General features: G+C 39.2%; 1 protein-coding gene across 5 annotated transcripts in view; it reads right to left on the reverse strand.

Moving 5' to 3' along the window:
* Window positions 1–1,160: 1,160 nt before the first annotated feature.
* Window positions 1,161–12,711, reverse strand: part of CUNH12orf42 (chromosome unknown C12orf42 homolog) — a 113,289-nt gene continuing 101,738 nt past the window's right edge. For all 5 annotated transcript variants that reach the window (XM_070037186.1, XM_070037216.1, XM_070037207.1 and 2 more), the window contains 2 exons: window positions 3,785–4,135; window positions 1,161–1,771 (listed from right to left, as the gene is read on the reverse strand). In XM_070037186.1, the coding sequence (XP_069893287.1) occupies window positions 1,302–1,771; window positions 3,785–4,135 (821 nt within the window). In that variant the 3' untranslated portion in view covers window positions 1,161–1,301. The remainder of the gene's footprint in view (window positions 1,772–3,784; window positions 4,136–12,711) is intronic.

Consider the following 12,711-nt stretch of genomic DNA (forward strand, 5'->3'; position numbering starts at 1 on the left):
ACTATCTAAAGAAATTGAGCAGTCTTCAACAGGATAAACAGATTTCCTAAATGTAATTCAGCTGGCTTACTATATGCTATCTTTGTTGATACTTTGACACCTAAATGTGGGCTTGATATATGACAGGCTTGATGTATATGAGAATAAATATTCTGTATTCTTCTTCATTTATAGAGAATATATATAATAAATAGCCTGAATCTTTCTTCATGTAGATTATATATTCTCTGTAGAATATATATGTAAAATGTAGGATATATATATATATATATATATATTCAATGCACATACATACACTAATTTGAGCCAAAGTAAAAAAATATTAGTGCAGAAAGATTTTGCAAGTTCCATGTACCAAGTTCTGTAAATGCAGGGCAGTGAATTGCAAGGAACTCAGCTGAAGATAGATACACTGAGCAAACTTGACTCCTGTTTTCTGAATATTCAAAATGAAAAAAGCAAACCTAGATAATCCCATAAAAGAAAAAAAATCCATAAAAATAACCTTAACATTACATCACAGTGAAAAGCTGTTTAATGAAGCTGTAAGGATGATGAATTAAAAAAAGGAAAAAGACCCTTAAAATGCCCAGGATTTGATCATGTACTCTGCAACCCTTCCGGTATTTTCTATCCCCCAAATCAGCAACTTGGGATTGTCTTTTCCATTAAACTTCCTTCCAAGTGTTACAATGCCTGGAACTAGAAATCTGGCTTCGGATTTCTGACATAGAAACCTTAATATAGCCTGAAGAATTTCCCTAAGCACATCAGCAGTAATCAAATTGCATGTTAACTATTAAATTACAGGCATTCAATTATTTTAGAAAAAGAAAACGAAAACCCTCTGTTTAGAAATTCTAAAGACCCTTAGAAAACATCCTTAAACTGGAGCCGAAGCTGGCAAGTGAACCGGTTTACCTGTACAAGGAAATCCGAGATGGAGACACACACACACACACACACACACACACACAAACACACACACACACACACACACACACACACACACACACACACACACACAGAGCAAAGTGGCACGCGGTGTGCCCCATCCCCATTGTCGGGCACACATTCTTTGCAACACTGTAGAACAAAGCATGCGATTAGAGATGCTTCCAAGAGGAACGTTTGGGGCTGGGACAGAGACTTTTGACATTATTTATTAGGTTCAAAAATGCTTCACAAAGCCCAACAATAGTTCTGTGGAAACCAGTCCATCTGAGGCCCTTTCTGTTGTTGTGCGCAGGCATTGAACGGAGGAGGGGCAGGGCTCCTGGAACAATTCCCTCCCTCCGCGGTCAAAGCAAGTGAGCATTCTTCACATTCACCACCGGCCTTTGGAAAGCCCGTGAACAAGCCTTATGGAACCCCCGGCGTGGGCGGGGGGGTGCTGTGGAGCAAACCTGTATTAACCTCTTGGAGGGAAAATGGGAACAAGCCCCACCCTGGAGTACGGGAAGGGGTGCTATTGCCAGATTGCTTGGGAGGGGGATGTCTGCCTTCAGCCTCCCTTCCTCTTGGAGATAAAGATGCTGAGGATGCTTGGCTAGCTTCTCTGGTGCTATGGTAACCCTGGCTTTCCCCAGTGCGTGTCCAGTTGCCACGAGGTTCAAGCTTTGGAGATCTGGGTAGGTCCCGGCACCGGGTGTGGCTTCTGTACTGTCTTCCAGCTTGGGTTCTGACAAGGTCTGCCTGGTGTTCTGCTGGGTGCTATGGATCTGGTTCTTGCCACAGAGGCCAATGGCAGTGGAAGGCCTCTGGTTGGAAGCTGGAAGGTAAAGAAGGGAAGAATGAAAGGTCCAGGGCCTAGAGCAGGACCATTCTGCATCCGTTGGGACATGGAACAAAAATCTGTCTTGATGTTCAAGAAATCAACGTTGATATTGTAGGAAGAGAAATGAAAAGCCCCCAATAGTTACTTCACATATGTTCCCATATTTAAAAAAATAAAACGAAAATGTTAAGCCAGGTGCTGGGGCTCATGCCAGTGATACTAGCTACTCAGGAAGCTGAGACCTGCAGTTTGAAGCCAGCCTTGGCTCTAGGACATTCTATGAGACTCTTATTTCCAGTTAACCATCAAAGACCTGAAAATGGAGCTGTGGCTTTCAAGTGGTAGAGCACCAGCTCTGAGAGAAAAAAAACTAAGGGACAGTGTCTAGGCCCTAAGTTCAAGTCCCAATACCAGCATTAAAAAAAATGATATCTTCTTAATGTCCAAATAACTTTTACAGAATTTTCAGAAAACTTAATTGGAAAGATAACCATTCGAAACAGAGCACATCAACTTCTAAATTTGGAGAGTTTGTGAATGGAACATTATTTTGTAGTTTTTCTACTCTATGTGTGAATAAAAGAATCTATGGCCTATTCAGTTGAGCAATGCATGGCTTGGAAATCAATTTAGTTACTTCATAGAGTTTATTAGAAATTGCAAATCAGCTCAAAGTAAAAACAGCTGATTAATCTAACACACTAAACCCCATTAACACTATTAACAGGCTTCATTTTTTTCTTTTGCTCCAGTAATTTTTTTCCGTATAAAAGATATGGTAACATGTGTGTGTGTGTGTGTGTGTGTGAGAGAGAGAGAGAGAGAGAGAGACAGAGACAGAGACAGAGACAGAGACAGAGAGCGACAGAGACAGAGAGACAGAGAGTGTTGGTATTGGGGCTTGAACTCAGGGCCTCATGCTCTTGCTTTGCTTTTTTTGCTCAAGGCTGACACCCTGCCACTTGAACCACAGCTTCCTTCTGGACTCAGTCTCTGGCAGAAGCTTTTCCACCCCTGTCCTTAGCATTCTTGCTATAATGGTACATTCTGTAGTTCAAAGAAAGTTTCTTCTTTGTGTCAAGTGTCTCTCCACCCCTCCTCTCTTCTCTCTCTCTCTCTCCCTCTCTCCCCCTCCTTCCCTCTTCACCTCCTTCTCTCTGTATCTCCCTCTCTCTCTCCCTCTCCTTCTCTCTCTCAATTGCAACAAACTATGCAAACACTTGGGGCGTAATCTCTACTCTAAAATTCCTTTTTGCAAAAGTTAGCTGACACCACCAGTTTAATTCTTCTCTGTGACTCTTTGTAGAAATTTAGAGATATGTATAATTTCTTTCCATTTTTCTCTTGTCAGGTATCATATAATCCCTACTGTGCTCTGGGAACTTTATCCTCTAGCTTACAAACAGGTCTTCAAAGTAGTCATAATCCTTAATTTACAGAGCTCAACTGAGTTCAGCAAACATTTATGTAGAACTGATATGGGGGATAGCTTTGACTTGATTTACATCTTTTGTGACTCCAAAACCTATTTCTTTGGTTTATTTCTTGACTCTTAATGATTTCTTCTGAAAGGATGTATGACTGGGAGACACATCATACACCTTATCCCATGCTATGAATTCATGGTTTCCTTATCTGTGAAATGGAGATTGCTAACATCTGCTTAAGCATTAGGTGGAGATTTTGTAAAAATCATGTGAAATGATCACACCGACCTAAGCACATGAGGGCAGCTTAAGAAACGGGGACTGAAATAATGATAATAACTGTCACTACCATTTGTCTGGGTGATACTTGAATCATCAGGTTACTTATACCTGATCTCTCCTTCGATGCAATGCTTGGCCATGCTGTTGTATACTCTCATTACAAATCAACTGACACTGTTCCTGTAACACTTTCTAGAACATGGCATACCCCTGGCTCAGTCATTAATTCTGCTTATATGGAGCTAAAAATAAAAAGTGATATAAGACTACAAAAGTTAAGAACCACAATTTGACCTACCAGTATCTCTCTTGGAATTGCTTTGGGGCTGCTTATGAAGACTTAGATGTCTACCTGCAGCCTCCAGGTGGATAGGTTTTGGTAAGGGTGGTCGAAGAGGCCTATTTGCCATTTGGTTTTCCAAATATGGACTGCTCCAGGCCTTCTTGGGGATTTCTTTGGTTTTCTTCTTATTTTTTCCAACAGTGACATTCAATGAATTCTCATCCATCTCACTGGATGGAGTAGGAGAGGGACAGGCTTCTCGATAGCTTTCTTCATCCAAACAAACTATGTTCTCAGTAAGCTTGGGGATTACGTACTGGGTAGTATTAAGTAGTCTTTTACATGCAATTGGACCTCGAGTCCTTTCTGGAAATACCATAAAAAGTAAATATATTAGCTTAAAATAATTCATTTCTTTGTTACCTACTAAATTAGTGGGCAAAGGATGAGGGGCAGAAAAATGAGAGAGAAAGACAGAAAGGGTGACACTGATCAAGATGCACTGTACTCATAACCTGACTTCTGGAATTGTAAACTACAACTATTTAATAATAACATGGTTTTTACAACTCCTTACTAATATCTTTTTTAAAAAAGAATGGAAACAAATACTATATCAATGTTTGTTTTGTGTTTCTACACTGGGCCAATAGAAATGACAAAGCCAAAGGACTGAGGTACCTGCATGGTTAAGAGGAGGAGGAAAAATGGTGAAAAGGAGGCCAAGGTATGATGATGTTTTGTTGAGTATAAGTTACGTTGCTGGTGCTACGTGAAACTCTACATGTGCTTCTCATTAGTCCTCACAAGATCCAAGCAGGAATGATGATCAGTTACAGTATACAGGTCAGGAAACTAGTTGGAGGCTTATGTTAAGTATACTATAACTCTCCAAAATTAACCCAAACCTACTGCTCAAGATATTCTCAGAAAGTGAAAAAAGTCTCCTTTGTATAAAACTGCTCTAGAATATTAGATAAAATATTATAAGATGTAACAAGTCCAGTGAAAGGCAAAGCATCCTGCTTTGGTTCTTTTGTTGTTGTTAAATTGTTATTATAAAGGTGACTTACAGAGGGGTTGCAGTTATATAAGTTGGGTAATGAGTATGTTTATTTTTGGAGAGTGTCATTCCTTCCCCCTCTCTCTCCCAGTTTTTCCCTCCCATCCCCATCCACAAGTTGTATAGTTCATTTTAAACATCATGTCTAGTGAGTCCCACTTTGATTCTCATCCAGCATCTGAGATGAGTTCCTTTACCTAATTCACATCTACTGAGAAACTGATAGCTACTGGTCCATTTGAGCCATTCATGCCTATATTTTTATATTCCTTAATACAAAGTGAACATGGGAAAGAGTTTCCAAGAATCAAACCCAGCAGAGTAATGAACTGGTGATGGAGGGAAAAGCCAAGCAGAAAGATGTAGTAGTAGCCTCTGTGGAGTGTACAAATGGATGGAAAATATAGAGGTGTGTGTGTGAGTGTGTGCACACATGTGTGTGAAACCTAGGATTTTAATTCGAAATCATTGAGGGCTCTTGGTATAAGAGGTGTATTAAGGAGGACACTAAACAACCAATGATTCATTTGCCTTTATCTTATTACCAAATTCAATTTTTTTGAAACTCTCCTTTCTGTGTAAATACAAAAGTGAATTAAGGCTAATTTCAAAGATAGGATATTATTCTAATAATAGAAAAGTACACAAATGTATGTACCAGCTCTATGGCTTCGTGAACTTAATGTGAATCCTGAGTTTTACAATTCACTACTGTGTAGCCTTGAAAATTTTTCCTTAATCTTACCTTACTTCAGTTGTATGTTTATAAAACAATATTAATTATGCGTACCTGCTAGGAATACTAGAAGAAATAGATAATACATGTAATGTGTTTGCAGTACAGTTGGTCTATAGAAAGCAAAAATGAATGTAAATATTATATACTAAACTGGAGTTTATGTGGAAGAATATTTATTAAATATAAAGATAACTCATTTTTTAATGAAAAGAATAAAAGCTGGGAGAAAAATGAAGCAAATTAAATTGCTTCTTGGTGTATAATTCAAACCTTAAACAATTATAGGATGTTCAAATTATTCTTATAATCCAGAAAGTACCTTTATTTAAACAATAAAGATAAACTTTAGCTTAAAAATAAGTTAGCATTCCCATTGTGAATTTATTTAATGAGATTGTTTTTCACCTAGTAGTGAGATGAGATCATCCATTAGGGAAACAGGACAAGGACGTAGCAATTTCTAAAACATAGGGTCTGGGAGGTGGGATTTTGAGCACAGTGATTTGGACAAATGAAAGCCAATTTGTAGGAAGTCACTGGAGCCATAGTAGTGATCAAATGACCTAGACTACTGAAGAATAAAATATCTCCTAAAAGATAAATTGAAGTCCTAAACCTTAGTACCTGTGAATGTGATCTTATTAAGAAATAGGGTCTTTGCAGATGCTTTCAAGATGAGATCACTGTGGTGATACTAATCCAGTATGATGGGAGATAGCAAAGACACAGACACACACAAGAGTAGCATGGCCAGGCACCAATGGTTCCCACCTGTAATCCTAGCTACTCAGGAGGCTGAGATCTGAAGATTGTGGTTCAAAGCCAGCCCAGGCCAAAAAGTCCCCAAGGGATTCTGATCTTCAGTTCACCACCAGAAAAACCAGAAGTGGTACTGTGGCTCAGGTAGAACATTAGCCTTAAGAGCCCAGGGACAGCACCCAGACCTTGAGTTCAAGCCCTATGACCAACAACAACAACAACAAAAAAAAGGATACCATGGGTTGAGGGAGGAATACCCTTGCAAGCCAGGAAGGGCTGAGGTCTGTTAGCAATGAGTAGATGCTTAAAAAAAGGCATTGGATAGTCTTATTCAGAACCTCCAGGCAAAGCCAAACCAGCTAAACAATCTAGATTTGGGGGATAGAAAAAGCAAAAGAAAAGAAAAAGGAAGACAATGCAAGGTGGTGTGGATAGAAGCAGGATGAGATGAGTGTTGTGAGTTCTAGAGTGTACCAACTTGTAAATGACCCAGTCCCTGCATTCAAAGCAGTCAGGTGGCAAAAAAGATGCTGCTGGCCCAGCCGTAGACACAAGGACATGTGTCCTACAACACAACCACTTCCTCTGAAGAAAGACAAACAAAGCAAATGCCCTATCTAGAGAGGAAGCCATGTATGGATATCCTGGGTCCACATTTTCCATTAGAAGAATCAGACACCTTCCAACTCTTTTATTGCTAGAAAGAAACCAAGACAGATTCTTTTAAAATTTTTCAAAAGAAGGAGAATTTGTTTAATGTTGCTAACTACTCAATCTTTTTCAAACATACAGCATGAGACGCACAAGTCATAACTTCTCTTTCAATCCTTACAGACTACCAATTTGTATTTTTGGCCTCTGGCCCGCACTATAAAAGTCTATCATTTATCTTCTTTCTGTATCTGTACATGTTTTGTATAAATATTCAGCCTGAAATAATGGAAATGCATTGTCAAGGCCAATGTACATGCAAATCTTTGAACTCAAGAAACCTGTTCTACTTTTGATACTGTAGATTGAGCATCTCATTTTCATGTTAATTGGCTTGTCTCATTTCACCACAAAAACCACAATTTGAAATGGTAGACAAATTCATCCAATGTTCTCAGATGAAGAGTAAACATCTAGAGTCTTTCAAAATAGCAGCATTGGGTCTTGTGGTTCCAAAGGAACACAAACACTAGAACAAATGTCACTCGGTCTAAACTTGTCCACATCTAAAACAAGATGGAAGGCTTAAAAAGTTATCTAGGGTTAGGCCCCCACAACTCTCAACTCCAACCTCTACTTAAGTAACTCTAAGGACTGGGCCTTCATACTTTTGCATCAAAGATTTCGCTACTCTGCAGAAGAGAAATTAACTTTCTATTCACTTTCTATTAACTTTATATTCACAATATATAGGAATATATATATACGTATATGTATATCTACACAAACATGTGGATGTGTAAGAAACAATAAAGTCAACATGTATGATTGTCAACATAGATGGTGATTATGCTTATTTAGTTATTGTGTTAGTTACCTATTTTATCAATGATAAAGTTTTTTTTTCCCTGAACTTTACAAATTTCCAATCCCAGATAATAGCAAAAGTTAGGCAAAAATCTCTACAGCTCACTACTTGAAGTGTGGTACTTCTTGTGCAATAGTGCATCTCCTGTGTCTGATTCAATATTTTGTAACCCCTGCTACACATTGGACAATACCTGGCATGCTTTTCAAAAGAGCCATACTCAGTCCTGCCTGTAACTAATCAAGACTTTTGTAATCCCTTTAATGATGAACGTGAATCAAAGCTGGGCACCAGTGGTTCATGCCTGTAATCCTAGCAACTCAGATGGCTGAGATATGAGGATTGGGGTTCAAAGTTAGCCCAAGTTGGAAAGTCCATGAGACTCTCCAAGTAACTACCAAAAAAAGCAGGAAGTGGAGCTGTGGCTCAAGTGATAGATCACTAGCCTTGAGCATAAAAGCTCAAGGACTGTGCCTAGGCCCTGAGTTCAAGCCTTAGGATAGGCACAAAAATACAAAATATAAGACAAAGATAAAGTATATAATAAGGAGAGAGGGCTAGAAATATTGCTCAAGGTAGACTCACTTATGTTAGGATGCACAAGGTCCTGGGCTTGATCCTCAGAACTACAAACATATGTATAATCAGGATTATGAATTGTCAGGTCCTTCTAATACCACTCAACCACTCCATTCCCCAAGGGCAAAGTACAGTGTGAAGACTCCAGTCCCAGCTTACCCTCCTCCTTCCTCTGGTGCCACTCCTTCAACCACACCCTCAGGCTTACTCGGAGGCAGTTAACTCAGAAGATCTCAAGCCAAGGGCACAAATCATAGCCTGCTGTTGTTCATTTTTAACTTCCAAATATGCAGCTCAGGTTGCAATTTAAAAAACACTAGTCAAAGAATCTGAGCTTTTTTATTATAAAGAACTCACTGGCAGGCTGAATAAACCATAAACCATCAGGCCGTGGTGTTAGCATCTTTCAAAGAATCTAAATCACCTCTAAAAACTCCAACCCTGAAAATGAGTCATTTTTTAAATTACGCGGAACAATATTTAAATACCTCATTTATTTTTGAAATATTACCATTCTGTACATCAAAAGTAGTCACAAATGGGTAGTTTCATATATCATAACATCATAAATACAAAGCAGTATACATAATGTATGTATTTTTTTTTTTTGGTCTGTCATGGGGCTTGAACTCTGGGCTTGGGCGCTATCCCTCAGCTGTTCAGCTCAAGGCGAGCACTCTACCACTTGAGCCACAGAGCCACTCTGGTTTTCTAGTGGTTTATTGGAGATAAGTCTCTCACAGACTTTCCTGCCCAGGCTGGCTTTGAACCATGATTCTCAGATCTCAGTCTTCTGAGATCTGAGGATTACAGGCATGAGCCACCAGCGCCCGGCTATAATGTATGTAATTGAAAGATGATAATGCTAGATTTACCCAGTTTTGTTATATGAATATCCACAATTTATTCATCTCTTCTCATTGATGGACATAGGGATAAAGAACAGGTTTAGCTTGCCTTTTTGTTTTTGGTTCCTGTTCTTGGGCTTGAACTCAGAGCCTGGGTGCTATCTCTGAGCTTTTTAAATCCAGTCTGTCACTCTATCACTGAGCCACAGCTCCACTTCTGTCTCTTTTTTGGTAGTTAATTGGAGATAACAGTCTCACAGAGTTTCTTGTCCAAGCTGGTGTTTTGAACCCCAGTCTTCAGAACTCAGCCTCCTGAATAGCTAGGATTATTGGAATGAGCCACCAGTACCCAGTGATGATTTTTTTAAAATATTATGAACAAGACTGCTATAAATATTCTTTTTTAAATAAGTTTTTTATTGTGAAAATACCATACAGAGGGGTTATAATTACATGAGCAAGGTAATGAGTACATTTCTTATCAAGCATTGATGCCTCCTCCTTTGTTTTTCCCCTACCATCCCTGCCCTCCCAACTCCATGACTACACTCCCTCCCCCGCCCCAAAGTTGTAAAGTTTGTTTTTCGACATAGCATCTTGTGCATCTCATTGTTGCAATGGGTCCACCCGTGCTATGAATATTCTTGTCCATGTACTTCCAGTTTTCCTAGAATAGCACAGTCATAGGTATAGGTACCATTTTATCAAAACTATTCAAACCCATTTTCCCTCAGATCAATTTACCCTCTACCAGTATCATCTATAGCTGTCAAATATTCCACATTTTTCCTGACATTTGCTATTACCTGAAATGTTTCAGCTTTTGTGTTTGGCAATTTGGGTGGTTATAAAATGGCACTGTCTTATGGTTATGATTGCACTTTTCTAATAAAGAATGAATTTGAACATGTCTCCTCCCACAAAGTCTTTCCCCAGAATGCTTGCAAAGGATAGCCTCAAGTTCAGCCTCTTTCCTCTCTCCTGCTCTGTGTGTTGTAACCAGCTGGGGAACTCAGGTCCGAAGGACACAGTGGGGAACATTGGGATAATCCACAAAGTTCATAATCTGCCTCTAAATGGGTAATCAGGCATTGACCTTCAGGGATTGTCCTCACATAATTCAACTTTGTGACCCAGTGCAATGGTTCACATCCTGCCACCACTCTCCTCCTATGTTGCATGGAAGAACTTGGATGACTCACTGATCTAAATAACTAACTCATTCATTTCAACCACAACTTTCCTGAGACACAAAAGGCTGGTGTTTCTTGCCTGTATTATCACTTCAGAAAGTACCAGGGGCTTCTGTTATGACTGAGCATGTGCAACTTTTTGATGATTCTTTAAGTGTGCATGCGTGCATGCATGTGTGTGTGTGCCAGTCCTGGGACTTGAACTCAGGGCCTGGGTGCTGGCACTGAGATTTGTTGCTCATAGCTAGCACTTGCAGCTTTTGTGATACTTATTGGAGCTATAAAAGTCTCACAGACCTTCTTGCTCTGGCTGGCTTCAAAATGCAATTCTCAGATCTCAGCCACCTGAATAGCTAGTATTATAGGCATGAGCCACTGGAAGCCAGCCAATGATCCTTTTTAACTGATATTAGTGTGATAGGAAAATAAGGATGTGCATGTGAATATGTAAAACCACACACATCATCCAATGGCATAAGGGCAACAAACCAAACTTTCAGTGCATGTGCTCTATAACAACTGAAGTATTTTCTACTGAAGCTAGAGAATTCAACAGGACTGATTTCCTTTTTTAAAAATGGTGCCATAAAGAAGTGATTCTAATGAATAAAACTGAAGGGAAGGATGGTGGGGGAAGTCAAGCATAGAACCAGAAATAATTGAAAAAGAATTCCAGGCTACCTCCAGCCCTGGCCTTTGTTGAAGGGATTGCCAAAGGTCTATGTAGATATTATTTTGAAATTTAGAGCTTCAACTTGTATGAACACGAATCCCCATGCTGAGTTTTTGCGTGCCTCTGTGAACTAGCCAAAAGAACCCAACAGCCCCTATTCTTAGATGAAAGCAACACATTGTGGAAAGCCTGAAAATAAACCATCTATGCTTGATTAATTAGGTTTGTAAGTATTGTTTCAGAACCTTACAATATTTCTAAAGATTTCAATAGTTCAAAGATTGCCCTATGGCCGTCTGGCCAATACATCTTCTAACACATGCAGTTTACAAGCATTTTTCTTCCCAATATGTTGTCTTCGGTTGGTGAGACATTGTTTGAGGGCAGGGTTATTTGGGTCATAGTCGTTTTCTCCCCTGCACAGCAGTGGTGCTGAGCACAGCACTTTGACCATACATCTTCCATGTCATTTCTATCAAAGGCACATGATACTTCCTGGTGACCAATCAGGAGTGGTCCGGCATCCTAACAGAGGGCATATTGGACAAACCAAGCTTTCTTAATGACAGCCATTGTTCAAGGCCAACAAAAGGGGGGTCCTGAATATTAACATGTGGCCTTGTGTAAAGGTCACCAGTATGGCACATCCATCATATTTCACAGCTGAGAAAGAGAACTTTATAAGTTATGTCAGAACCTGCTGCTGTCCAAATAAATGTATTAAGCTGACAGCTGACAGCAACAAGGCAAATGATCTTGAGTGATCATCTCCTCTTTATACAAATATCTTTTCAGTTCTTTGAAGGGGTAGCCGCCATTCTGATGAGAGATGACGTTTCAGGAATATACCTCGAGGCCACAGGGGAAGGTTAAAATAACCAGGCAACCCAATGAACCAATTAACTAAATAATAAAATCATAGCACCAAATGGCATCTCCATCTAACAAGCTGAACTTCCCCCCACTGAAAATAGAAATCACATATTTGAACATCTCAGAGTCTTGAATGGTCTTCTTTATGGTAAAGGTCAAGAAGTCTATGAAAATGCTATCAATAAGATTTAGATTATTAATTCAGTTGGTATATAAGAACTCAAAAGGTCAGGCCTTATTGAAAACACTCATGCTTTTATGACAAGGCTTTCAAAGCAAAGCATAATGGCAGAGTTGAATGGGACAAAATGGTGTCACATGTATTTAATACTAATCCCCAAAATAGACAGCAGGCTTTCTTATATGGCAATCATGATTAAAGACTGTTTTATGTTCAATAGTAGAGGTATATGTTCTGGTAACTAAATGCTATCATCAATTTGAAAGTTAGAATGGTTTCCCATTTAAGACATCTTAAAAATCCACAAGCAAGAGTAAGATTAGTAAGTATATACCTCAGCATGAGAGCACTAAGTGAGAACTCTGGCTTTGCTGCTAAGAGAGGTAAGGAGAAAAGAGATAAGAAAAAGATAGTCTCATGGATAATATATATTCTCCTCTAAACTATGGACATTTTCTTCCTATCTGGGATATCTTCCATTCCATCTTCCTTTAATTAGTTTCTACTGCTTCTTA

The sequence above is a fragment of the Dipodomys merriami genome, unplaced genomic scaffold (genome assembly GCF_024711535.1).
Source record: "Dipodomys merriami isolate MVZ:Mamm:240054 unplaced genomic scaffold, mDipMer1.0.p SCAF_10, whole genome shotgun sequence".
NCBI lineage: Eukaryota > Metazoa > Chordata > Mammalia > Rodentia > Heteromyidae > Dipodomys > Dipodomys merriami.